Source organism: Malus domestica, chromosome 02, assembly GCF_042453785.1.
Source record: "Malus domestica chromosome 02, GDT2T_hap1".
In the NCBI taxonomy this organism is placed as follows: Eukaryota; Viridiplantae; Streptophyta; class Magnoliopsida; order Rosales; family Rosaceae; genus Malus; species Malus domestica.
The window spans coordinates 19,807,891-19,835,757 of NC_091662.1; the positions used below are offsets into that span (position 1 = coordinate 19,807,891).

Below are 27,867 nucleotides of genomic sequence, written 5' to 3' on the forward strand. Positions count from 1 at the left end.
GTTATAATATCTATAGATCTACCATCCAACCAATTGACCGTGTCATCCAATTTGCAGATAAATTTCCAGATCAGATTACTGAAAAACCCCAGCTTCAAAGATTCTTAGGTTCTTTGAATTATGTTTCTGAATTTTATCCACATTTGCGTCAGCAATGTAAACCTTTGTTTGATCGCCTTAAGGAGAATCCTCCTGCTTGGTCTACCATTCATACTTCTATTGTCAAACAAATCAAAAATTATGTTAAGACTTTGCCCTGTCTTGGCATTCCAACTCCCAACTCTTTTAAGATTGTTGAAACTGACGCCTCTGATGTTGGTTATGGAGGTATCCTCAAACAGCAAACTTCCTCCGGATCACCTGAACAAATTGTTCGCTTCCATTCAGGTGTATGGAATCCTGCTCAAGCTAATTATAGTACTATTAAAAAAGAAATACTATCTATCGTTTTATGTATTAGTAAATTTCAAGATGATTTATTAAATCAAAAATTTCTCATTAGAGTTGATTGCAAATCTGCAAAACATGTTTTACAAAAAGATGTTCAAAACATTGCATCAAAACAGATTTTTGCACGATGGCAAGCCATATTATCAATCTTTGATTTTGAAATTGAATACATTAAAGGCAGCCATAACTGCATTCCAGATTTCCTGACCAGAGAATTTTTGCAGGGGAAGAATGTCTAATAAAAACACAGCTTCTCCACAAGGCAGTAGCCAACAAAGGAGACTTCCTGCCTCATTACCACCACCAAAACAGGAACCTACTCCCGGTTCCTCGGCCCTAGCCATTACCAATAGATTTACTCCATTAGGATCAACTCTAGGAAGTATCCGACCAAATTACCAAACAGCGTTAGTAAACCAATATGATCCTTTCTCCTCTACCTACAGGCAATCGCCATCCCCCTCTGTAAGTTATACCAAAACATCTCCTTATATTATTAAACCTTCCAAAGAATACTTATTCAGCATCCCATTCAACTTCAAACATCTGAAAACACCTGAGGTAATAGCCAAAAAGATGTTTCCAACCAATTCCCATTTTCAGCCAAGTGAATTTCACAAAACCCTCAAGTACTATACTACTATTCTCAATGAGACTTCTTCCATCACCATAAAACCTATCTTTGATAAAACCTCTGGCAATCAAAACAGAATCCTGTATCATTCCCTTACCATCAATAAATTCTTGTTAGAATCAGAATGGCAAGTACCTCTTTTTCAACCCAAACCTTTTAAAAGCAGTAGCTTTCCCAGTCACTCAAACCATTATACTTATTTTGATTACATTCAAGCTTGGACTAACATCTTCTTGCACCAATCCGAAGATTTTAGTCATTCATGGTTCATAACCTTTGACCGAAGTTTCAGATTGAATTTTCCTGCATGGTTTCCCAGATGGTGGTCAGAACATGGCCTTATCTCTGACCTCATGCCAGACGAATTCAAGCAAGTCTTATCAGGCACTTTCCAGAAGAAGTTCGATAGAACGCGTTTTGATGAAGGAATCCCTTTGTTCGCCCTGTTCATGGCAAAATACAAGATCCCCTGGATTCTCCGCTGGAATTACGAGATTGAATCCAATCAAGTCTTCCGACAGAGAATGATCAAATGGTGGGATAAGTTCAACTACCAGAAGATCATTGAAGTCGTGCTCAAGGACTTCCCCATGAGCTCTGGTCCAGTACCTGCAGTAGCAGCTCCTCCAGCTACAGCTTTACCAGAACCAACCAAGGAAGAAATCGATTCATTATCGGACATTAGTCCTTCTTCCTCTCTCAAGGGCCAAACTAAGTCATCCAAATCTTCGAGCAGTTCGAAGAAAAAGAAATCATCAAAGCTCAAGGCTCTAGCCAAAATTCTCATGAAGGAACTGCAAGAAGAAAATGAAGATGGTTCGGACTCCGACAACTCTTCGGATGCTTCATCACAGTGCGCAGTAGCCACACAAGGAAATATCTTCCCACCTGATTCTCAAGACCCATACGAATTTTAAACTTGTAATAGCATGTATAGGAATTTCTAAATTCGTATAAATGTAGTCTAAGTAAGATACATTGTATCTAGACTCAGTAGAGTATTTTGTAATAGCTGCATATGAAGACAAAGCCAGCCGCAAGTGAAAACAGCAGTAGCAGACAAGGCACTATTCATGAATAGTAAAATCACTTTTACTATTCATCCATCATTTCATTCACAGTATTCACCCTCGTGAAAGTCACAGTCTCCGACAGCATCTTCTGCTTTCGGCCTCTTTACAGCAGTAGCACATGCAGAGCGGGATTCCCGCTTCCATCCTTCAATCATTCCTGATCACCTCCTTCGCCTACAAAAGAAAATCTCCAATTTCATTGAAGGGGGGCTTTTTCTTCTCCAAAAGAAAAAAACTCTGCGTATTCACATCGAACAGAGTCTACAGCTTCTCAGCAAAAATATAGTAATATAAATATATTTTAATTTTAAGTAATCAAGGATGCCTGCGAGCTCCAGGATCAGTTTTTAATTTTCCAAATCGTCAATAGACGAAACTTCTGTAAGTCTTGTTTGATTTTCAATAAATATATTTTCAATCGATTATCAGCATCATTAATTTATATCATCATGAATACTAAATCTATTTTAAATTTAGTTTTGTTTATATATGCTCTTGCTATTAATCCTAAAAATTTTATATTGATACTAATCAAATTTTTGGAATTTCCAAATACATATATCGGATATTTCCGGCTTCATATGTTACCCTACTTATATATATATATATATATATATATATATATATGCTGCATTGTGCAGCATGTGTGTGTGCAAAAAATAATGATACCGAAAGGTTGAATTTAATTCAACCTTGTACCTTTTGGTTGAACATCAACTTTTGATTAAAAGACATGATGCTTACTCAAATTGTATGAGTAGAATTAAAAAGTATAATTAGTCAATATTTATTTTCTAAAAATTCTAAATTGAAGACATGTCTTTTGGGTCAACACTATTAAAAAGGGTTGTATATCTTCAACTAAAATGAAAGGCCTCGATGAACAGGTGCTTTTTTGTCTATAAATAGCTATTGTGGCATAATGTTTCATACACAATTTTCAGAAATTTGTTTCTACATTCTTTGCTCTCTTCTTTCTCCATCACATTCATACAATTTCTTTTTAGTTATTTCTAATGGAAAATAATTCGGTTTTGCTAATCGAATATTTCATACTTTGTTGTATCCTGGAAGTGATTTGCCAATAACCATTTAGCAAACTCATTCGAGTGGGGGCAAATAACATTTTAAGGAAACAATTTAAATCGTACCTCAAAGTCATCCTTCGGATCATCCTCTATATTTCTACATTTACTCCAACAATCTTAAAGTGTTATTTTCGAAATAGAGAACAAGTCTGGTAACATGGCTTTGAAGATTATCAATCAAGATGTCTACAAGCTAGACAAATTTGATGGATCAAATTTTACCCGATTGAAGGACAAGATGTGTTTCATGCTTACTGTTCTAAATGTCATTTTTGTGTTGGACTCGAAATTGGAGCCTATTCGTGAACCAAGTGACAAAGACATGGACAAAATAGTTGCCCATCGAAGGAAGCATGAAGAAGATGAATTGGTATGTCGAGGACACATCTTGGGCACATTATCTGATCGTTTATATGACATGTACACACACATTCAATCTCCAAAAGAAATTTGGGAAACACTTGAACACAAGTACACAACGGAGAAAAGAGGTACCAATAAATTCTTAATGTTCAAATATTATGAGTTCACTATGTTTGATAACAAGCCCATCCTAGACCAAGTTCATGAATTATTGGTCTTGGTCTCAAAGTTTCGTGAACTTAAAATAGTTATTCCGGATCCTATGATAGTTGAGGCTATTATGGCAAAATTACCCCAAGCATGGAATAACTATAGAAAGAAACTTCTACACATGGTGGAAGATATTAGTTTGGAGGATTTTTAAAAGGGTATTCAAATTGAAGAGGAAACTCGAAATCGTGATAAGGATTTTTGCAAATCAAGATTCCTCCAAAGTTCACATTGTCGAAGGAAACAAATACACAAAGAACTTCAAAGTCAAAATTGACAAAAGGAAGTTTAAGAAGACCAATTCCAACAATAATCAAAAGAATGCAAATGGTGTTTGCTACCATTGTGGAAAGAAAGACCATTACATTTGTGATTGTAGACAAAGAAAAGCAAGTGAGGAGCATGACAATAAGACCAATAGCGCAAATATGGTGAAAATTTTTGGAATTGATAACATTGTTGCAATGATATCAATGATGCATATTGGGATGATTACCGAACTAAATATGGCAGCGGCAATAAAATCATTTGATTGGTGGCTCGACTCAGGGGTTACTATACATGTGTGTAATGACAAGGCATAATTCAAGACATATGAAGCATCAACGAACAATTAAGAGGTTTTAATGGGGAATCATAATTCCGCCAAAGTTCTAGGAAAAGGAACCGTTGAACTTCAATTTACTTCTGGAAAGAAATTGACATTGCTTAATGTACTACATGTTCCATAAATTAGAAAGAATCTTGTATCTGCCAATTTATTATGTAAGAACGATAAAAAGACTGTTTTAGAGTCCGACAAGTTAATAATGTCAAAAAATGGGATGTTTGTTGGGAAGGGGTATTCTTGTGATGAGATGTTCAAACTAAGTATTAATAATAAAGTGAGTTCTTCTGCTTATATTGTTGAATTTTCCTCTCATTCATGGCATTTACGTTTAGCACATGTAAATTTTAGATCTTTAAAATACATGCGCACACTTGGTTTAATTGCTTGCAATGATGATTACAATGATAAATAGGGTTGTGTAACCATTTATAAGGCATTGGACCCTAAGAGATCCAAGTTGGGTCCAAGAGGAATTAAAAACATATTTGTAGGATATGCAAAAACTTCAAAGGCATATAGGTTGCTTAATTTAGACTCAAATACAATAGTTGAGTCTAGAGATGTCGAATTTATAGAAAATAAATTTTATACTGACTACTCAATGTCTGGAAAAGAGAATGATCATACACCTTTCTCTAACTGGCTACTAGTCATTCTCAAGGTGAGAAAAGAAAACTCTGAAACTGTTAATGAACCAAGGAAAAGCCAAAGAGTAAGAAAAGAAAAGACACTAGGGTCTGATTTTATTTCGTCTCAATTCTTGTATTTTTAATCAAAGGCAATAGAAAAAAAATGTTCTTAAAAAAATATCCATATTGTTGAATATTGAGGATGATCCTACAAGTCTAAGCGAAGCAATGACTTCAAGAGATGCAACCTTTTGGAAAGAGGCTATAGATGATGAATTTGAATCATTAATATCTAATCAGACATGGGTTTTAGTAGACTTGCCCCAAGGATCAAAAGCAATAGGTTGTAAGTGGGTGTTTATAAGAAAATACAATACAGACGAATCTATTCAGACATTTAAAGTCGGACTAGTTGCCAAGGGTTTCAAGCAGAAAAACGGAATAGACTATTTTGATACATATTCACCAATAGCTAGGCTCACATCAATTAGAATTTTGTTTGCATTGACATCTTTACATAATTTGCATTTGCATCAAATGAATGTGAAAGCAGCATTTTTAAATGGTGATTTGGATGAAGAAGTCTATATGGAACAACCAGAAGGGTTTGTTCTCCCTGGGAATGAAAAGAAAGTTTGTAAATTAGTAAAGTCGTTATATGGATTGATGCAAGCACCAAAACAATGGCATGAAAAGTTTGATTTTGTCATTTTATCATATGAATTTAGACATAACTGTGCTGATAAATGCATATACTCTAAATTCACAAATGATTATGGTGTTGTTATATGTTTATATGTCGACGACTTGCTAATCTTTGGTACAAACATGAAAGGTGTATCTGAAACTAAAGAGTATCTAAATTCAAAATTTAAGATTAAGGACTTCAATGAAGTAAATACTATCTTGGGAATTAAAGTAAAGAGGCATAGTAGGGGTTACGCTTTGTGTCAGTCACATTATATAGAAAAATTGCTTCTTAAGTTTAAGCATCTACAAATAAAAGAAGCAAATACCCCTTATGACCCTAGTGAAACTTTGCTTAATAATTCTGGTAGGTATGTTGCACAGCTTGAGTATGCTAGTGTAATAGGAAGTTTAATGTATGTCATGCATTGTACCAGGCCAGATATTACATTTGCAGTAAGCAAACTTTCTAGATACACTAGCCATCTAGGTACTGCTCATTGGAAAACAATAAATAGAGTTTTTGGTTATCTTAAAAGAACTATTAACCTGAATTTAACTTACTCTGAGTTTCCAGTAGTACTTAAAGGATATTCATAGGAAAGTTGGATAACAAGTGCTAATGATAATAAATCTACATTAGGGTGGATTTTTACAATTGCAAAAAGAGCAATTCTTGGGCTTCAAAGAAGCAAACATGTATAACACATTCAACTATGGAATATGAATTTATAGCATTAGCGGCAGCAGGTAAAGAAGCGGAATGGATTAGAAATTTGTTATTGTGGTCACAACGAATGTCATCCATTTCTTTATAATGTGAGCTACTTTGTCTAGAGCATACAATAAGGTATACAATGGAAAATCTAGACATATTAGCTAGAGACATGTATATGTCAAGCAATTAATAACTGATGGAGTTATTAATATTATTTATGTTAAATCAAGTAATAACTTGACGAATCCATTAACGAAAGCACTTTCAAGAGCTTTGGTAGTTAGTACATCTAGTGGAATGGGGCTAAAACCCTTTATTGAAAATTAGTCACTAATAATGGTAACCCAACTTTTTCTAGAACTTCACTACTTTAAAAGTTTAATGGGTAATAACAAGTTATTTATAAGTGGTTGTGAAGGCACTGAAAATTAATATATAGCTCATTCCAGGATGATCAGTGCAAGACTGCTACGTTTAGGAGGATGAGTTTTATCTCTTAATGAGGTTATTTGTAGTTATCTTTATAGTAGCAGGGACATGTAAAGAAACCTCACCTATATGAACATAAGAAGTGGTGCCACTTCTACCAAGAGTTGGGTTTTCACTTGTAAATGTTCATGAAACCAGGATGAAGTACAAGGCCATAATAGTGCTTAATTAGTTCATAAATTTCTTTAAGGAAATAAGACATATTCATGTGTGTAGTGATTCCGGTTTTAACATAAGAATAGTTGGTTTAAACTTAAGTCACCATCATATTCGTTATAACTTTGAATTACTTACACTAATTAAAGGTTTAATTCAAAATATGCATGATTATATTAGCGTGCTTGTGATTATTTACAAAGAGAGAATTATTATAATATTATTTACCTTATTCTTAAAATAGGGAAGGATTGTTAAATATTCCAAGAATATATTTATATATTCATGTTGGCTGGAAAGTTGGGTATTTGCCCAACAGTTGCTTCTCTTCGAGTGAAGCATTGCAGCTATTAGTTTCAATAATATATAACGACTATATATAACATACATATATATGTGTGTGTGTGTGTGTGTCTATGCTGCATTGTGTAGCATGTGCGTGTACAAAAAATAATAGTACAAAAATGTTGAATTTAATTCAACCTTGTACCTTTTGGTTGAACAACAACTTTTGGTTAAAAGACATGATGCTTACTCAAATTGTATGAGTATAATTAAAAGATATAATTAGTCAATATTTATTTTCTGAAAATTCTAAATAGAAGACATGTCTTTTGGGTCAACACTATTAAAAAGGATTGTATATCTTCAACTAAAATGAAAGAGCTCGATGAACAAGTGCTTTATTGTCTATAAATAGTTATTGTGGCATAATATTTCACACACAATTTTCTGAAATTTGTTTCTACATTCCTAGCTCTCTTATCTCTCCATCACATTCATACAATTTCTTTCTAGTTATTTCTAAGGGAATATAATTCGGTTTTGCTAATCGAATAATCCATACTTTGTTGTATCCTGTAAGTGATTTACCAAGAACCCTTTAACAAACTCATTTGAGTGGGGGCAAATAACACTTTAAGGAAACGATTCGAGTCGTACCTCAAAGTCATCCTTCGGATTTTCCTCTATATTTCTACATTTACTCCAACAAGTACTGCCATGCATCAACAACACTTTTATGCAAAGCTAGTTTTCCATAAGGCTCGCCATTATCCTTAAGCAGTCTGTTGTATGGCAGTTAAGGAGTTTCACAGGCTTTGGACTCAAGCATCTTAGTCTTAGATAACAAATCATGAACATACTTTGACTTGGAAAACCATATTCATTTCTAGTAATTTGGATGCCCAGAATGTAATGGTGAAGACCAAGGTCCTTAATATCAAACTCAATGGTATGATCAATGATGACTTGTTTGACAGCATCAGTTGCACTTCTTGTAATTATAATATCATCCACACAGTATAAGAAAGAACCACAATTACAAAATTCACTCTTTTCACAAACAAAGATGATTCACAATATGAGTTTTATAATCCCCATTTTGGCAACAAAAAAAAAATTATAAAAAAAAAAAAACCAACATTAAACCTATCGTTTCAAACTCCAGGAGCTTGTTTCAAGCCATACAAAGATATGTAGAAATAACACACTATATTAGGATGATTAGCATCCTCAAAACCTGGAGGTTGTGCCATATATACCTCTTCCTATAAAATGCCAAGTAAGAAGACTTTTCTTTTTACATCTAATTGCCTAAGGGACCAATTGAAGTGAGCAGCAAGAGCCAACACTATCTCACAATTGTAGGATTGACTACATGACTAAATGTCTCTCCATAATCAAGTCTAGGTTCTTGACTAAACCCCTTAGCCATTTAATCTGGCTTTATGTCTAGCAATTGTACCATCAAAATGTGTTTTAGGCTTGAAAATCCACTTGCATCCCACCAAATTTTAATTTGTAGGTAATGTACCAACTCCAAGTTCCCTGTTTATGCAGTGCACCTACCTTTTCTTACATAGCTTATAACCATTCTAAAATCTTGATAGCTAACTTATAAGAAGTTGGTTATACTAAAAACATATCAACACCCCTAAAGTCTTGTAGAGTAGTAACCAAGGATTTCTTATTTACAATTCCACTCTTACTCCTAGTTTGCATTGGATGCGGTGGTGGAATATCTAACACCACTTGTAAAGTGTCATGAGTAAAGTAGGAATGTATTGAAGGAATATCATAACTGATGACAAGTGTCATATAAACTTGAAGAGAGGAATTGGATGTACCAGTAATCTACTGAGAAGATGAATTGAAATAATGAGAAGGTGGTGATGGTAGTGAAGGTGATAATGATACATTGGATAAGTGAGAAACTGTTGATGCATGATGTATAGGCATAAACAAATGATGTGGATGATGTAGTAGTAGAGATAGGTGATACAACATTATTTGTTGTAATCACATGTAATGGATGTTGTGCATTGAACAATTCATATGGTATACATTATATGAAATGCACATGCATGAACAAACCTCTTGAGGTAAAATGTGCCACATCTTGATCATTAACTCCAACAGCAACAACCCATAATTAGAGTATATCCTAAAGCTGTATTAAGCATGTGTGAGTTTCAATATTCGACAAGAAAAGCCAAACCTAAAAGTCTTAACTTCACAACATTCATAAATAAAGGTCACATAATACGTATATCCATTAATGGAAACACAAGGTGCAGGACCTCAAAGATCATTGTGCACAATTTCAAAAGGATGTACATACATTAATACTAGATTGAAATAATAGTTTACAAAACTTGCCTTCCAAGCAACTTTGACACATTAAAACATAAAAGCCTTTACAAAAGTAACATTAGCTTTATCCAACATCATAAAAACAATATTATTAGATGGATGCCCTAATCTATTATGCCAAATAGTATAATGAACAAGCTGACCAAGAAATGCTTTAGCCTGGAGGTTGCCTTTTGACAGTCCAGGATGAGAGGAAGTAAGATAGGGAATGGGGGAAACTCTAATACTGCACATTCCTTTGTAGAGAATACTTCATGTGGCCTTGTCCTGAATCTAAAAACAAAAAACATCAAATATAAGCCAGCAATTATTATCCAGACAAATTCTATGTACTTACAACAAGTTTTTACTCAACTTGGGGGACATATATCACATAATTCAACTTGATTAGATGCACAAGTGTGTTAAAAACTGTACCACCGATATGAGATACTTTCGGACCTTCACCATTAGCATTGTAATTGTTTCATTTGTAGGATAAAGAGATGCTAAAAGGAGATTGCTCAAACCAGCTGTTATATGATTAGCAGCTCCTAAATCAGTAAGCCACACTTGAGGATCAAATTGAGATGTAAATGGTGGTGGAGATGGTTGAGGCACCACGACATACATTGCTGACATAGAATTTTGTTGAGAATGAAATTGATGAGATGTCATTTAAGGTTGCTGAAATGAGACATGATAGATTGACAATGCAGAAGAAGAACCAAAAGATGTAGATAACATCTGAGAATGATGAAACACATCACTAGAACCAACATAATTTGGTCCCTTAGTAGTAATAGTACCAGGTATTATAATTGTTTTTACCACAAATGTGACAATTTGAGGTGCATTGGGATTGCCATAGTATTGTACTAATGATTAGCCAAGAACTCTTGGATGTGGTGTAGAAAGCACATGTGTTTGAGTGGGATATATCTTCTTAGGAGTAAAAAACCTTGAGCCTTGATTGAATCTACCCGTGCCCTTATTCGTGTTACCATTGTAAGGTTTATAACCCTTAGAAATGATATTGGATTGACCAGATGCAGGATTGAAAGATGATGATGAAAAAGATGAACCTTTTAAAGCATTTGAGTTATTATAAGCAACCATTGAAGTAACAAATGGTGCAGTGGAAGAGTTTTCAACAATAGCATCTTCAGCAAGCAACTGAGACCTAAATTCTTTTAGAGTAATGAAATTTTCACGATCCCTAATAACACACCTAAATGTGTTGTACTCAGGAGGCAAGCCATTTAGAGCAAGAATTACAATATCTTCATTTGCAAAAATAAACTCTTACAGTAGAAGAATAACAAATGGAATGTGGCAAGTTGAAAGAATAAACATAATCACTAAGAAAAAGACAGCTCAAACATGTCAGACCAACATTGAAATCTAGAGGCCATTCTGAGTATGATCCGACACTTTCTCATCCTTAATCTGATCAATGCATTACCGTGAGTCTGGGGTAAATGTTTTTCATGGATTTTTATATTTAATAACTAGTACTAGAGTAAGGTGGTACTCCATATATCGCAATGGGAATCTTTATAAATACTAAGTTTGGGAGGTGATGTTTTTCCAAATCAACGTCATCAAATAGGGCTTTTAAGCTCTGTCCTTGACCTACAAGCTTACTTGTGTTGCACTTTAGTACTCATTAATTTGAAGTTAGCTTACTTCGGAAAGATTTGTGGATTAAAGTCAAGGATGAAAAGTTACAAGTGTTTTACTCTAACAGGCTTAATGATTTGAGTAAAATAAGTCTAGCAGTACATTCTAGCTGAATGCAAACCCATTCTTTTTTGGATCAACGAATTTAACGGTCAAACATCAATGAAGAAAATAAAAGGTAATTTCATTTTTTTCAAGGACGCACAACAAACACAAAGTTTCATCGTTGCATACTCGAGACCGCACGTCTAAATCTGAAGTGTCTTTATAACTCTCTAAGAATTGGGTTACCAAACGAAGAAAGAAGAATAAACGGTATGGATTCTAGCTTACTCAGAAAGGCATGGTCTTTGGATAATAATCCATCCTCAGAGGGAACGGGTTGCCTCTCAAATGGATAATTAAGGGCAACTATGATGATTTTCCGGGGCCAAAGTAAAACTGAACCAAGTATAGTTACCTCAGAAGTCTGATCATGGACTCGCTAGTTTCAGGCAGAGTTGTATTAGATTAAGTAGTAGTGCCACCATCACTCTACTCTGGGGCATTAGGCTTGCAATCTGATCCGGATATGGATAGAATCAGATCCTATAAGTCTTGGAGTTCCTACAATCTAGGAATTGGAGTTCGTCGTAAGCAATCATAACTTATAAGAGGATGCAATATCTACTTCTAGATATCCTCTAAGATTTTTTTGGCTTAGAACAAGGATTATATCATAAAAATGTATCTCTCCCCACAGTATAAATACACTCACCTAGGGTTCTTCTATGGTAACGCAATCCAAACACTTCAATTCTCTTACACATTGCTTGAGTCCTAAATCATTCACTAACTTGACTGTCGGAGAACCTTTGGCCGTGACACACACTTCCCCTCTCTCTGCCCTAGGCTTGCTCACACTTCCACTTAGGTGCACAAATTTGGTTCCAACAGATATCGTCACCATCTTTGCAGAGAACTTAAAATCTTAGTGAGAATTTATAACAAACACCTTGCGAAAAGGAATCGAAGAATAAAAAAACGATTAAAGACAGAGCAAGATCTATAGAATTTGTAGAGTTTCAAGAAGACAAAGAGAATTCAAGAAGCCGAAAAGTGAAATTTATTGAAGACGAATATAGAATCAAGTCAAGCAATAGCAAAGAAAGGATCGAAGATAAAGGGTAGGCAACAATGGTGATTGATACCATGTAAACCTTTATGGAATGATGATGTATATTGTAAACTAGAGAGAAAGTAGCTTAAAGACAAGAAGAAGGAAAGAACGAATGTTCTTGATTAGATTTCATAATGTTAAGAAATACAAGGAATTTGAGTATTTATACTTTTACATTACAAGCTTAACTAACTATCTAACCCAAGCCTCTAATCTTATTACAAGAGTCACAATCTCACACACCAACTCGTATACTTTATTAATAATAGTGGAGCAGGTTGGTCAATCTGTGGAGTCCAACAGCCCACGTATTAGGCTATAAAATTCATCGCACACACGTGAGGGAACGTGTTGAGATTGAATCTTACAACGAGAAAAGAAGAAACCTTACATATGTTTATAAATATTTGAATTACTCCAATATTACTAATTATGGTGGAATCTCAATTATTCCTTCAACTGAGAATTGGGTTTGAAGCTATATGTGATTGCGTTTCAAATGAGTTGAAGGGTTATTAGTAAGTGGGTTGAAGAAAGTTGAAGTTCCATCATATAAAACTAATTAATGGACAACACGAAGAGTACTTTCACCCTATATAATCACATACAAAGTTTGGTAAACTTTCAATCTGAGACATTTGATCACATCCTCAAGTATATCGAATTTTCAAGTCTAATATGTATACAACACAAATTAGGTGACATGAAGCACATATGACCATTTGGCTTTACATCCAGGACAATCTGGCTTTGTTACCATGAAAGTTGAGTTTTCACCATAAAATTATTGACAATATAGAAAGTTACCCAACTTTTTATAAACACCTGCAATTTTTATTAAACTTCTATCGTGAGACATTATTCCTTCGCATCCTCATAAGGGATTGAGAACAAAGATTTGACTAAAGCCATTTTTTCTAATAGCCACCGTTCATAATGCTAAATTTGACTCATGGATCAAAAGTTTGTGGGAACATTTTGAGTAAAAAATGACTTAACTCGCTAGTTTGTTGAAAATATTCTATATTGACGTATTTTGGTACCACTGTTCTCATTTTATTGGTCTTCCAGTGCAATGAACGATTCTGTAATACATTCAAGATTTACCATATCTTTTACAAAACCGTGAGGAATACTACCTACTAGTAAGCAATTTTAACCAAAATGTGATACATATAATATTCTTGATGATGATATCTAGTAGTCATCTCATCTCGTAGGGTTGATATGAGCAACTCCTTTCAGTTGTCAAAATATACATGGACCACGTATACAGGTGCACTAGTAGAATAGTAATACAACTCGTAAGGTGAATGGTAGAGACCTTCACATCATGTCTGAATACAGTATTTAAACTTATGCAACTAGCTAAGCTGATAACCGCCTTGTTTGTTTGCTTAACGCAAACTACTCCACTTCTTCTCTGCTTGACGTGATTTTAAAGTTTGAACCAAAAATATATATATCAAGCCCCTCCTCCCACCTCCACTCGCACAAACGAACGCACCACCCTCTATCCCTCTCTCTCACTCACCAAAATAAACACGTGTGAGTATTGAATATATGCCACTCTGAATATTATCTAAATTAAAGCATGCTTATATTCAATGTATTACTTAATTTTAGCGCTGAAGTATGTCCGATTGCAAGTCATTCAAGCCAAGTTTGAAAAAGTGGGACTCTAGTAATATAAGGATATCATATTTATAGCTAACATATATAATGATAACAATCCCCTCATCCTAAGGTCAAGTATTCTGACTAGATCGCGCTAGTTAAGAAAATTACGCTGATAATCTTGTTGTGTTGTGGCATGTTCGATCGTATTATGCTTAAGCTCATGTCAGGCACTAATCAACTCAAATTTGTGAGTTTTAGGCTTAGTTTGATCGATCCTTTTCTTTCGAACGCTTTCTTTCGAAGATTTAAATGAGAAAAAAGATCATTAAAATTGAAAATTGAGTAGCTATTTGTCACTCAGATGACCAAATTTACTTTGTTCTCAGATGACTAAACTATGTTAAAAAATCAGAAATGAGTAATTATTTATCACATTTACTTTGTTCTTAGATGACAAAATTGTAGTTACATTGTTCTTAGAAATTTTGACCCCACAGTCATCTGTCCCTATAAACATATTTAAATATGGACAATTGGATATCAGTAGCTAGTGGATGTTTATCTTCAAAGTGATCATTTCCACTTTGCCAGACTTTGGTACCTGTGATAAGTTGTTTGGATAGTGAAATTATATGCTAAAACAAGTTTAATAGGTGATTTATGCAGTATTAAGTTACCTACAATGTGTTTTTGGAAACTTCTGATATGAATATGTTACTGGCTCTGGCTTATATCATCACTAACTCATCATACAAAATATTAACGTGACAGTTGTGTTTGTTTTGTTTTACTTGGCTGCGTAACAAAAATACAACTGTTGAAAATTAAAAGGATAATGCTTGAATCGGAGATGAGCTTACTTTCTCACTTACAAATAACGTATTTTTATCGTAAAAATATAATCGGAACCATTCAATCACTTAATCTTCATTTGAAGACCATCTCGACAAAAAATCATTCGATTTAGATATCACTGAGTCATCCAAATGTATTAAATAAACTAACAGTATAGATACCCAAGTAGCATATTCATAATGAACTGTTGATTTATTTCACACATTTAGATGACTAAACAATATGCGATTCGCATAATTTTTCGTAGGAATTTTTTGTAAGAATGATCTTCAAACTAAAATTAAGAAATTGAACGGTTCTGATTATAAAATTTTTACGATAAAAGTACATACGTTATTTGCAATTAATGAAATGAACTCATCTCCCATGGAGAATGCAAGCATTATCCAAATAAAAATGGAACCACCAGTCCTCTCTAGTGACCCACCAGCCACCACCAAAGCTTCCACAGTTTCTATCAATAAATGAATATAGAAATCAAACCCAACGCCCTGTCACTCTCTTCTGAATACTTGCATCTCTCTCTCTCATCCTCTTTATATATTATCTCCCAGACCCCACAAACTAATTAAACTGGCCTGAGAAGAAGAGCAGCTAATTAATCTATAGCGAGAGAGAGAGAGAGAGAGAGAGAGAGAGAGAGAGAGGAGAAATGAGTGAATCGTCATCAAATGGAAACAACAATAATGGAGGAGGAGGCGGTCCTTGTGGTGCTTGCAAGTTCCTGAGGAGAAAGTGCATAAAAGGGTGCATATTTGCGCCGTACTTCGACGCAGAGCAAGGCACGGCGCACTTTGCTGCGGTGCACAAAGTGTTTGGTGCGAGCAACGCCTCAAAGCTTCTGTTGCGCATACCACCACACAAGCGGCTCGATGCTGTCGTCACCCTTAGCTATGAGGCTCTTGCTAGGGTTAGAGACCCTGTCTATGGCTGTGTTTCTCACATCTTCACTCTCCAACAGCAGGTGATCCTATTAACTATAATCACCTAATTACGCACTCAAATCCTTGACTTGTTTCTTTAATTTCTTTGACCCCTTTAAGCTCAAATTTATTGACCATTTTCTGAGTTTAATTTTTCATGCTTCTTACGTAGATCAATTTTAATTTAAATTATAGGTTTTTCAAGAAACTGGTTAGAACGAGCTAACTTATCAGTTATCACTGATTTTCTTGAGATCTATTGCCTGCAATTTAACTTCTAGTTCACCTAGCCACGAGCACAAAGCTAGAATTGTAACACATTTGCTAAACATAATTATGTCAACGGTGTACACCGGATACACTTAATAGCCTACAACTAGTATTGAGGTCTAAAGTGAATATCTGGTTTGGAGTATCAAAAACAAAATAATTAAAGAGTAATGCTACTAGCAGTACTTTTCTTTTGTGGAAAATTGGCAATTGCTAGTTCTCTGTCGAGTTCAGGTTAGTGAATATTTGTACTAGCATGCGCCTGGTGTGTATTTCCATCTAGCTGTCATTTCTTTGACAAGTATGATGACTGTGGATGTGATTTTAGACGTTTGTCAAGTCTTCCGACTTGTAAGACTACTAGATCAAGACTGCGTGTTTCATAAGTTTGTGAGACATCCATTCCATGCTATATCAAACGTTCGCCATGAGTTGCTTGTTTTCTGCGTATAATCACTGGCAATTTTTTACTTTTTTGTTTTCTAGGTTTTGCTTTATTTTCTGGGAAGTGTTATTCGTCTTAGATTTTCAATTAAATTTGCTTGAAATCCATGCTAACTTGCACTTGTTATAGGGTAATGTTAGAAAGACCAAATGGGTAGACTAAATTTCGAAAACTAAATGATGTGAAAGTTGATGATTAAATTATTAATGTTGATTAACGTGCTTATTTCTTATTGGTGACACATTATTTTATTTGCAAATTTAATCTACGTAGTATATATGAAGAAATTGTAAAGGTTTTTATTCTGGTGGTATTAATTGGTCTTTCTTTTCCAATACAAAGTTTAAGAAACTCGTAATGTATATAAACATGAGTTTCTACTTTTTTTAACCTTCTAAATTTTTCCATAGAAAAGAGAGAGAGAGAGAGAGAGAGGTGGTGGCTATGGTGTATTGGGTGGATGACTTTGGGGGTTCTTGTTGCTTGCCGGAGATACCAAGCAAACATATTTAGTGATTCGAGATATATTTAATACACCTATTTTTGACTTTGTTAACCATTCTCATATTATTCGTATCCTAATTATATATATATATATATATATATATATATATATATATATGTTTTGCATTATATCAGCAAGATGATTATTATTACCCTAACAGAACTATGCGAGTTTTAAGATTTACTGTATACCTACACTTTCTTCCTTAATCACAAAGAATAATGGCTTGATTTGTTAGTGTGAGATATATATATATACACACACACACACATATATATACACACACACACACACACATACAATATGGTATCTATTTTCATGATTCTTTTGCATTATATATAATATATTTTGCTTTGACGTGGTGATAACCTTTTGCTTGTACGTAGGAATGGTATACTATAAAGTCTTATTCAGCTTGATGAGTATAAGTATTAATTAGAATTTTTCTGAAAGGGTATTAGTTAGATGTTATATATTATATATGGTAACTATATATGTCCAATGGTATGCAAGTGTGTGTGTGTATCAAGTTGTCCATATAAAAATTCTACAATACAAAGATCAGATTTCTAGTTTCCACAAGTCAAAGCCATTTCTAGCTAGCCTTGTAATCTTTAGCTTTTGGGTTTGGTAGAATTCCTTAAACCTCTACTGTTGGGTAAGGTTGACTACACATGAAAATGATGAAATTAGAGCTGCAAAGGCATACTTTATATACATATCAGTCATATAACCTGTTCTTGTGTTATAATAATGATGGATGACGAATTTATGCTTTGGTGTATACATTGTATAATAGTACTAACCATTATATTAAAAAAAATGAAAGCTGCCTGAAGTTGTATCCCGCCTTCTCTAAGAAAGCCTTAACCTTCGGCGAATAGTAATGAGTCTTCACCAGTTCGGTGGCATCTTTGTAAGGATAACCTGTAGAGCCAAGTGTGCTCCACGTCGGAAGTGAATCTGATTCAGAAAGAGAAGCCGAGCTGATTAGTCGTCCAAAGGCCCCTGCCAAACTCAGTCATACATGATCTCGTCACTTTGAGCGGGTTCTTGCTATTAAGCAATTCAATCACGGGTTGCAACATAAAAAAATAATCGTTACCACGTGACAATGTTTCAGTATCACACAATTCTAATTAAGATATAAATATATCAAACATGTAACCTTTGCACCTTGACCGAGCTGATATCATCATATATCTGTTTTTACATATATAATTAGAAAAGAAAAATTAACAAATTTTGCTTATTATATGGCATAGACTAGCTATATATATATATATATCTCATACTAATAACGTTTGCATTTTCTATTTATGTAACAATTACCAAGAAAGAAGAAACTATACTTAATCTCTCGTATATATGGTTGGTAGGTAGTGAATTTGCAAGCAGAGTTAGCCTATGTTCAAGCCCGTCTTGGCACCTTGCAGCGTTTTCCGCTGCCGCCACAATCACCTCAGCTCGAAATCCCTCCACCCACCAGAAGCCTTCAGTATTCCTCGTCCAATATTAACGTGACATCGTCATCGTCCTCAGATATGGTACCAACTTCCAACATATTGATGCATTGTGATCCTCTCCAAGCACCAAATACATCATCTGAAATGTCAAGCCTCTTCAACTCAGAGGATCAAGAACTCATCATTGATGGTGAAAATCTGCAAGCACTGGCTCGAGAGTTCGTCTGCCGGTACTTGCCAGGAGTAAGGTTGAACAAGTCTTCCGGTTCTCATCATCAAAATTTCTAACTCTTTCCAACTGGTCACACCTGATCAATTTTCTTGTCCATCGTACTCGCGTTATGGCTGACTTTTGCAAGCAAAGATTTTGTGGCTCCTGAAGTATCAAATGAATTGTACTTTTTTGGAGATTTAAAAATGCCAACCCCGTGCACGCACACATTGCTTTGTTCTGTAGCTTTCTTGCAACAAACCAGGCATGGGTTTTGGTTAATTGATTTCATTGCGATTCGTGCTTCATGTATTTTGGCAAGTGAATGTTTGTGTTAGTCCCACGTTAAAAGTTCGGTCACAAACTTAACAGATTGTAGGGAATTTGTATGTGATTACCACTTCTAAATGCTTATTTTAACAAGTCACATTATCAGCATATTGGTATTGCTCTAGGGCCTCGGGTGCAAGGAGGAATATTCTTAATCGTGTTACGAGCTTCTTTCAAATTCTATTGTTCGGTATTTAAATGAAGCTCAAGTTCCACTTTGTCAAGTAACCATCTTAATTCATAACTATGAATTGTCAACATGCTATGCATCTGCTTATTGAAACTTTGAAAATAAAATTTACAAAGAGAGAATATAAAATGGTCGCTAAAGTTTTTTGGTGACGAACTTCAAATGATTTCATTGCTGAATAGGTTGTTCATACCTTTAACAATTGTTTCTGGATAACTATTTCGTCACTACTGTTGAATTATAAATTTTGAAATGATTTCTGTTTAATACCTTGGCTTATATGCAAGGTAGAAAAATATTTGTTATGTTTTAGTTTGTTAAATGGAGCTACCAGATGTCTAAAGCTCATAGGCTGATTAGATAAATGGTTAGGATTCAAAGTTGTAAAATGAGAGATTCTCTCTCTACAACTCTTTGAAATTCTATTCTCATTCATGCAGCTTCTTCATTTTGTCATCATTTACTTGATTCTGTGTACCTAAATCTCTGTAAAACACCATTTTCTTTTTTGCTTTTTTAACCTTTGTCATTTTGTACTATGATCTAATGATAATTGATGAGTAGAATTTATATTATACATTTAATCCTATTCTTAGTATATTTTGGTTAATATTTTGAAAGAATTTTGATACTTTGAATTGTATTTTCAATATAGGATTTTCGATTTCCTCTAGAGCAAAACGTGGTCAAATGGACAAATTTTGAAGTAATTCCAGTTGAAGGATGCTCGTGAGTCACTTGGCTTGATCGTGTCAAAATTTGGAATTTGTCTACCTAGCGGTGATTTTCTGGCAATAAAATAAATGAGTGATGAGCAGTGCTGGAAAGTGATGTTTTTGGGCTTGAAATACGTTTTTGGAGCCCAAGATGATGTTTGATGGGTTCGTGGCCTTCAAGAGATGGTGTTAGAACGTTCCGATCTTCAAAACAAGCTATCTTGGGCTGGATTTAGAGGATATTTGAGGCTAAAACGTGGCTGAACAGTTACTTGGCAGTTTTCCTAGCTTAATTAGGACTTTATTTTCTAAGATGTCTTATTATTATTTAGTTTCCTAGTTGGAATAAAAGACTTGGTTTTAGGGAATGTGCGATGTCTAGGATGGGATTTAAGGGTTATGGTCGGCCCTAGTTTATTTTACACTTTCTTTTATGCAACTTTGGAGATAGAAGAATTGCTAGTGTTTTTCAAAGGTTTTCAGATTTTCTATTTCAAGGTGTTTTCATTCTTATTTATTCTAATAATAATTTCTATGATTTTAATTATGAATATGCATAACTAATTCATTTGCTAGGGTTAGACCATGAGCCTTAGCATGAATATGTAATTTTATCAATTTGCTTATGAATGGATGCATGCTTGCTTTGAATTATTTAATCATCGTGATTAAAACTATCTATATATTTTAATGATTGATCACCATTAGGATATTTAGACAAGTAATTGGATGCAATTTCTATTGGAACATCATCGTGAAATTGAGGAGGGCTTCTTGTGATTAGTAATTGTAAGTTCACTTAAGGTGAACATCACGCTCTTAAAGGTTGCATGGTTTTTCAAAGGGTTTTCATGAAGCTGTTTGGACCTGATTTTACAGTATCGGCCCGAGTAATCGAGGCTGTAGAATGAGTAAAATTTTGAGCCATTGGATTGGAAGAGGATTAAGATGATTGATTAATAATTTATCTAGATATTATTATGATTTTAATAATCATGATGTTATCTGAGGAATTATTGAAATTTATTTCTAAAATTGCAGAGGTAATTAAAGAGTCCAAAAGATTAAAATGCTATCGGATTAGAAGATCAAAGATAAGGCTCGACTGGTTGTGGGATTTATTTTCAAAGTTTGATGTCAAATCGCATGCATCTAGTATAGATAGCTTTTTGAAGTTTTTAATTGCAAGGGGATAATTCCAAACGTGCCATTTACTAGAGAATTATGCAATATGGGGGATTATATCCTAATGAATGTTTCTCGGGTTAGTTATGTGCATGTGGTTCAAGTGTTGTGCAATAATGAAGTGTCAAATGAGGTGTTTGGCTTTGATTACGTGTGGATGGAGGAAAGCATGTGGTAAAGCCACGTCACCAAAGATCAAATACAATCCTATGAAGATCAAGTCATATCAAACACATGGGAGTTCGAAATTGGACTCTACTTGAGGATTAGGCCATGCCAAGCAAATACATCAGTCCTATAAATACAGGTGCAATGGCAGCTGAAGAGCTCTCCAACTCAACACACAAACTGCCTTGATCAAACTCTCGCTCTACGCGAAACCTCTCAACAACCTTGAGATTTTTATTTTTCGCGACACATCTTCAGTTTGGATAAACACCACTGTGAAAGCAACCAGCAAACATCTTCAGTTTGGATAAACAACACTGTTGTCGTAAAATCAGGCGACCGCGGAGCACTTTCAATTTGGATAAACAATACTGCATCGAGGCCGACTGATTATCTATCCAAGTCTCAGTCGAGAAGGATTTTCGAATCCTTATTGGTAAAGGTCATCTCATTAGCCTTCTAAGTGAAGTGAGGTGTTACAAATTACTGGGCTCGGCGCATCGAACGCCGAATTGTTTTATGATTGGATACTTACAAGTGGGATTTAGAGTTCGGCATTCTGACGGCCGAACTACGTTTACGATTAAGACCCACATTTGCTTTAAGTACTTGTGACCATATAGTTTGGTGTCGATTCGGCGTGCTTATACTTTTACGAATATAATCACTATGACCAAATCTGGTGCCGACGATTTGTGAACTTCGCAAAACTAGCAGTCTTGTCTTCAGGCTCTAGAACCTGAAGGCCGAGACATGTTCTTTCCTCAGTCGCAGTCGCAAAATTAAGAAGTCAGCAGCTAGCCCAACGCAACATCAACAAATTTTACTCACCGGCCGAGCTCGACTGTTGAGTTGGCATGCCCTGCACACAACTGAAGGACGTAGTTAGCTTATTAATTACTCGGCCTGCGCGCCACGTAGGCTTAGTAGTTTTTAGGGTCAACAGAAGCTTAATGAGTCTTGCATGTTTATATTTGATTTGAACATCACAGACGGATTGCATGTTAGATATACGTTTTCACTTGAACATCACAAGGAAAATATGCTTAAGAAAACCTAACCTTCAAAGCATGTATGTGGAAATTCATAAGTAATTGATAGAATTGCATATGATTGTGATGGTGAGGGCTAAACCTTAGTTTTTCTTTAAATTGATTTTAATTTAAAAACGTTTTCTTCTTTGCTGTTATTATTTCCAAACTTTCAGATTTCTTTTATTGTTAATTTAATCTTTTTAAATTTAGAAATCTCAAATCTTTGATAAAAATTTGTTTTAATAGTTAATTAAGAGTTGATTTAATTACAAATTAGTCAAATGATATTTGGGGACAACGATGTTACATGAGCGATTATACTACAATTACCTTGTATTCTTGCAAGTATTTTCAGTGATTTTAACCCTATTTGCGAAGGTACTAAAAATCCTATCAATAATCCTCTTCACTTGTAAGTGAGAGGTCTTAAGTTCGATTTTCGCTAAAGATGAACTTGAACCACATTATTGTTAACCTATTATGAGGCTTAGCCCAATGTCCCACTCTCTTAGTATAAATAATATCGTTGTTCAAAAAAATTATAAAAAAAAAAAAAAAAACACACACACACACACACACAACAACCAATTTTTTTTTTTCTTTTGCAAAAAAAAACCTGGAAGAAAAAATTAGGGTAATGATATGATTTTTGGCTATGAGGGTTTGAAAAAAAAAAAAATTATTTTACGGTCAGGAAAGATAACAATTTTATCTATAAACATGTTAAAATAATTTCATTAGTTTGTAGGGTTAATAATATAACTAGCCTTCCTACACTCGCGACAAGGCTTTTTTTTAATCATGGGTGCTATGCGCCCCTATAGATCTTGTACGTTTACCTTTTTTGTGTTCAACAGGGTTTGATAATAGGCAAGGCGACAGGTTGAACCTTATAGTTAATGCGATTCATTTATTAATTGTCGCTTTTGTCTCTGATGGGCGCTACTTGTGCATATACATTTTTTGTGTTCAATTGGGTTTGATAATAGGTAAGGCCACGGGTTGAACCTTGTAGTCACTGCGATTCATTTATTAATTGTTGTTTTTGTCTCTGACGGACACTACGCGCCCCTATAGATCTTGTACATATACATTTTCTGTGTTCAACTCGGTTTGATAATAGGCAAGGCCACGGGTTGAACCTTGTAGTCATTGTGATTCATTTATTAATTGTCGCTTTTGTCTCTATTGATTACTCGTACAACACTTTTTTTTCTTCTAAAAAATGCAAAATGTTTGTTTGTCGCAATGGAGATTGGTCATTGTTAGCCTATATCAATAAACTGCAAAAGAGAAGAATAAAAATCAGATTAGATTCGCAACAAAGATGCAATTGCAAAGGTAGATAAGAGTATTGGTAGTCCATCAAACTAAAAGCAGGCAGTTTGGTTTTTATTTTTATTTTTTGGTACCGTGATAACAAACAACCTTTTGGCCAAAATCATGAAGAAAAATGTACAACCATTGCAGAACTAAATGCAATCTCATATGAGATTTGATTTCGGATATAATAGCCACGTTGCCATTACTTTTAAGTTTCACTGGATGAATTGCATTCATTATTGATTTTGAATACAATCCCAGGAAGTTTTGTTGAGAGGAACCTTAAAGAGAGCTCGTTTAGGTTAAAATTAATTGTGACTATTGGAGATTAAAAGTAATGGCTGGATTAATAACTTGGCTATTACACAGAGCACCTAATCTTATACGATTTTGCATTTGCTGAAAGAAATAAGATAAAGCAAAAGGAAACTAACATGAAATGGGTTTTCCTGCAAAAGAAAACTAACATGAAGAGGACTTTCCTGTCTTCCTTCTTTTTTCTTTGTTCCTGCATTTTGGATATCTGAAAAATCAATCATAATTGTGTGGATATTAATAGAAAGAGAGAATACTGCATAAAACCAAAAATATAAGCGGCGCACATAAAAAATGGCTCTGTTGATTTCGGCGAAGATCATGAGGGAATCCAAAGGATCGAGGCCAGTTGACCTAAGTTTTGTACTACTATGTCCTTTTTTATCTCATCTGTGAATTTCTTGAAAACGTTGTACGTAAAATATGGTTTCGAATTTCTTCGGGAGGAGAGACTAAACCGTAGGAAAATGATCAAACAAACTTACTCAGAAGAAAAATGATGAATCAAAACTTTCCCTCTTCCTTCTTGTTTATTCTGCATTTATATTAAGAAGCAACAACGAAAAAAAAAAACAACTTTGGAAATGACTATCTGACAACGAAATGGCAATGAACCCATTTTCTTCAAATTTATTACAATGAACCCAATTTCTTCAAACCTATATGCAATTTTTCTCTTTTGGAATATATTCCATGCATACAATTAAATAAGCACAACAGATCAAATTCATTGGAGTAGATCATTAGGGAAAAATGTGACTCACATCTTGTTGTAAAAAACAGCGGCCTCGCAAATGTTTGAGATTTCCTCTACCTTCACGGGTAACCCTTGATCAGTTTGACATTTGCTCATTTCAGTTAGACATTTCCTTTCTCTGAATGGAAGACATGATGAGCCAAGAAGGCTGTCGAGCACCTATGGCATTTTTGTATCCCACAGAAAGAAGATTCCCCTCTCCTCTACAGTCAGCTCAAGGTCAAGTTTCGCAACTTACTTCATACACTCAACAATTTTCTGCATCATCGAGTAAACATAACAATTCAGAGAGCAACTCAAATTGACATACAGCTAGTGACTCATTTTCACTCATTTCAACATTATGCATTAAAGTATATACATTTGATTCTCCCTATATTCTGAAAAAATGGACAGTAGCAAAATCAAAAAGGGACGAAGATATGTAACCCAAAACAGAAAAGGATGACTCAACATTATTTGTCTTCCCTCCTCTTCCGCTATTTATCTTCCTTCTTCTTTCGTATTTTCCATGTGAAACCAACTTCAAAACTAATTATACAAATAACAAAGCTTCAAACTTTTAATTACCCAAAAACCAAAAATAAAAATTTGTACCAAATTAATTAAAATAAACTCATGGACAGGAGGAACATAGACAACCTTTTGAATTAATCTAAAGATATACAAACCAAAAATATTAGTATGATAGGAGGAAAAAGATTGAGAGTTAAGAAGTTGTACCAAGGAAGTCTATATGTCTTCCTGTTTTATCCACAGCCTCGCCTTCGTTCTCTTCTCCTTGTTTTGCTCTTTTCTGTTGAAAATTATATATTATAATATAAAATATTGTAATATATAATTTTAATAATTGAATGAAAAATAGTGTTAACCATATTTCTTAGAAAGGTTATGTGATTTAGGTACATTCCCTTGTCAAATGATGTATACTTATAATAGATGAAAAGTTACATATCTTTAACCAGAAGTACTAATTGGGTGCTATATAAACTCATGAAACCATCATCATTAAGATAAGAAAATTAGAGAATTTTTACTCTTGAGAAATAGGGTATCCCCACTTTATTTCTCTCATTCTTCGTTTGTCAAATTCCGAGTTGTGTCTTGAGAGTACTGAATATATAATGTTCGTCAAAGTCCGAGGATTGAAGTACTTTGACATCGGATTATAGATTGTTGAATCCTAGAAGACGGACGCATATATCGAACTACTAGCACAAGAGTAGGGGTGAAATTCTATCTTTAGGACATTGCATTTATGCAGGCCTCAATCTCCAAGTTTGTCAGTTTTTCTAACTTTCTCCCTAGTTGTTTATATTAATTTCATATATAATTGATGTTGTGAATTTCTTTAGGATTATTATTATTGGAATTCTTGTGTTATTTTCATATTTTCTAATATTGCTCCAACAATCTAAAGACAGAATCTACTTATGCAATAATTAGAAAATATGACAATTCTCATAAAGCAGTGGCTAGATATTGGAAATAGAATATGTTGTGTTTGACGTAAACCCTAGCCTTCTTCAAGAAGGAAGATCACTACATCTAATGATGAAACTGAGACATGAATCTTCCCAATTTCAATAGAAATATTTAATTTGATCATTGAGCTAGATGATGGGTTGTAGATTGTATATATAGTATACAAAACAACAAAAGATCGTTCTGGGAATTATTGATGATAAATATCATACTGCAAAATAAGTCTTGTGAATTTGGTAGTTAGAATTGCATGATATGAAATTGGGTTGACAATAGTATGTGATTGCTAATTATTCTTTGATGTCGTAAGGTACGATGATACATTACAAAATTAATTAGGGCGTTGAACTGCATTTGGTTTATGCATAATAGTTCCTTTTTCATTTTGTGCATGCACTATCTTCTGGAAAAATTACATACATATACACAGGCCACGAGGATTATGCATTATAATCTAGGATTATAAAGTTATAATTTAGGGAACTTTAACAAAAAGCACCCGGTACTGTTCACTTTAACGAAAAACCACACTTTTACACTAAAAAGTCAATCCTGGTACTATTCATTTTACCCTTTATTTTGTCCTTATCATTAAAACTCAAAGTTTTCAAGCCCTTTTCATTAGTTTTCCTTATAATTTATGCATTAATCTAGAACAAGTATGATTCTAGGATACATGCATGTTTCTATGAAATACATGTCGACCAGTTATACATATATGCAATTCAATTTAAATAACTAATTATCGGTGTTTTCAATTCCTTCTTTTGGAAAAATAGACATCGCTATTAAAATGTGGATAAGAACATGTGGTTTTTTAAATTAGTTTACTATCTGTATTATCTATAAATGAGAAGTTCCTATAAATATGCGAGGCATATTTGCGTTGATGAAGGAACTTAGAAACCGCTCAGGGTTCTTGATGGGTTTGCAAGTTGCTTTCCAAGATCAAAACCTGGGAATTGTTTAGGTGTTTTGGACAAGAATTCCATGCCAAACGATTACCGATAGTAGTTGGTAAAATGAAGAGATATGAACAAATTAAAGCAACTGCAATATTGTTTTGAAGCGGTGTTTTGATTTAGTGTTCTATTTGCACAAAATGGATATAATAATGTTGTCATCTAAATGATGTTATTACAAGAATATGATAATATTGTCAATTAGAGATTTGTGTTAAGGCTAAAAAGAAACAGTTTCAGGCTGTTAATTGGTACTAGCAAAGAAGGCAGTAAATTACTATTATGACAAGCATCATAAAGAATCTGGCGCGCAATGATCATGTTAGCCATGAATGAAGCCAACTGCCGATTCGTTTGAAAAGAATAAGACGCCGAGAGTGTGGGGGTCTTGTACAGTTCTTTTGTACATTTGCAGAAGATGCGATATAGATTATTTGGTAAACAAAGACAACCAATGAGTTTGTTATAGCATGGTTGTTCATGGTAAGAATGCATTTGTGATAACAATACACAATACCATATTC

At 34.3% G+C, this 27,867-nt stretch overlaps 2 protein-coding genes across 2 annotated transcripts; both read left to right on the forward strand.

Moving 5' to 3' along the window:
- Positions 1–3,402: 3,402 nt before the first annotated feature.
- Positions 3,403–3,972, forward strand: LOC139191399 (uncharacterized). Its single transcript, XM_070812239.1, has one exon. It carries the CDS (start codon positions 3,403–3,405, stop codon positions 3,970–3,972), a length of 570 nt encoding a protein of 189 aa, XP_070668340.1.
- Positions 3,973–15,615: 11,643 nt separating this feature from the next.
- Positions 15,616–19,272, forward strand: LOC103408713 (LOB domain-containing protein 19). Its single transcript, XM_008347545.4, has 2 exons — positions 15,616–16,022; positions 18,581–19,272. Exons 1-2 carry the CDS (start codon positions 15,711–15,713, stop codon positions 18,953–18,955), a joined length of 687 nt encoding a protein of 228 aa, XP_008345767.1. The 5' UTR covers positions 15,616–15,710; the 3' UTR covers positions 18,956–19,272.
- Positions 19,273–27,867: the final 8,595 nt, after the last annotated feature.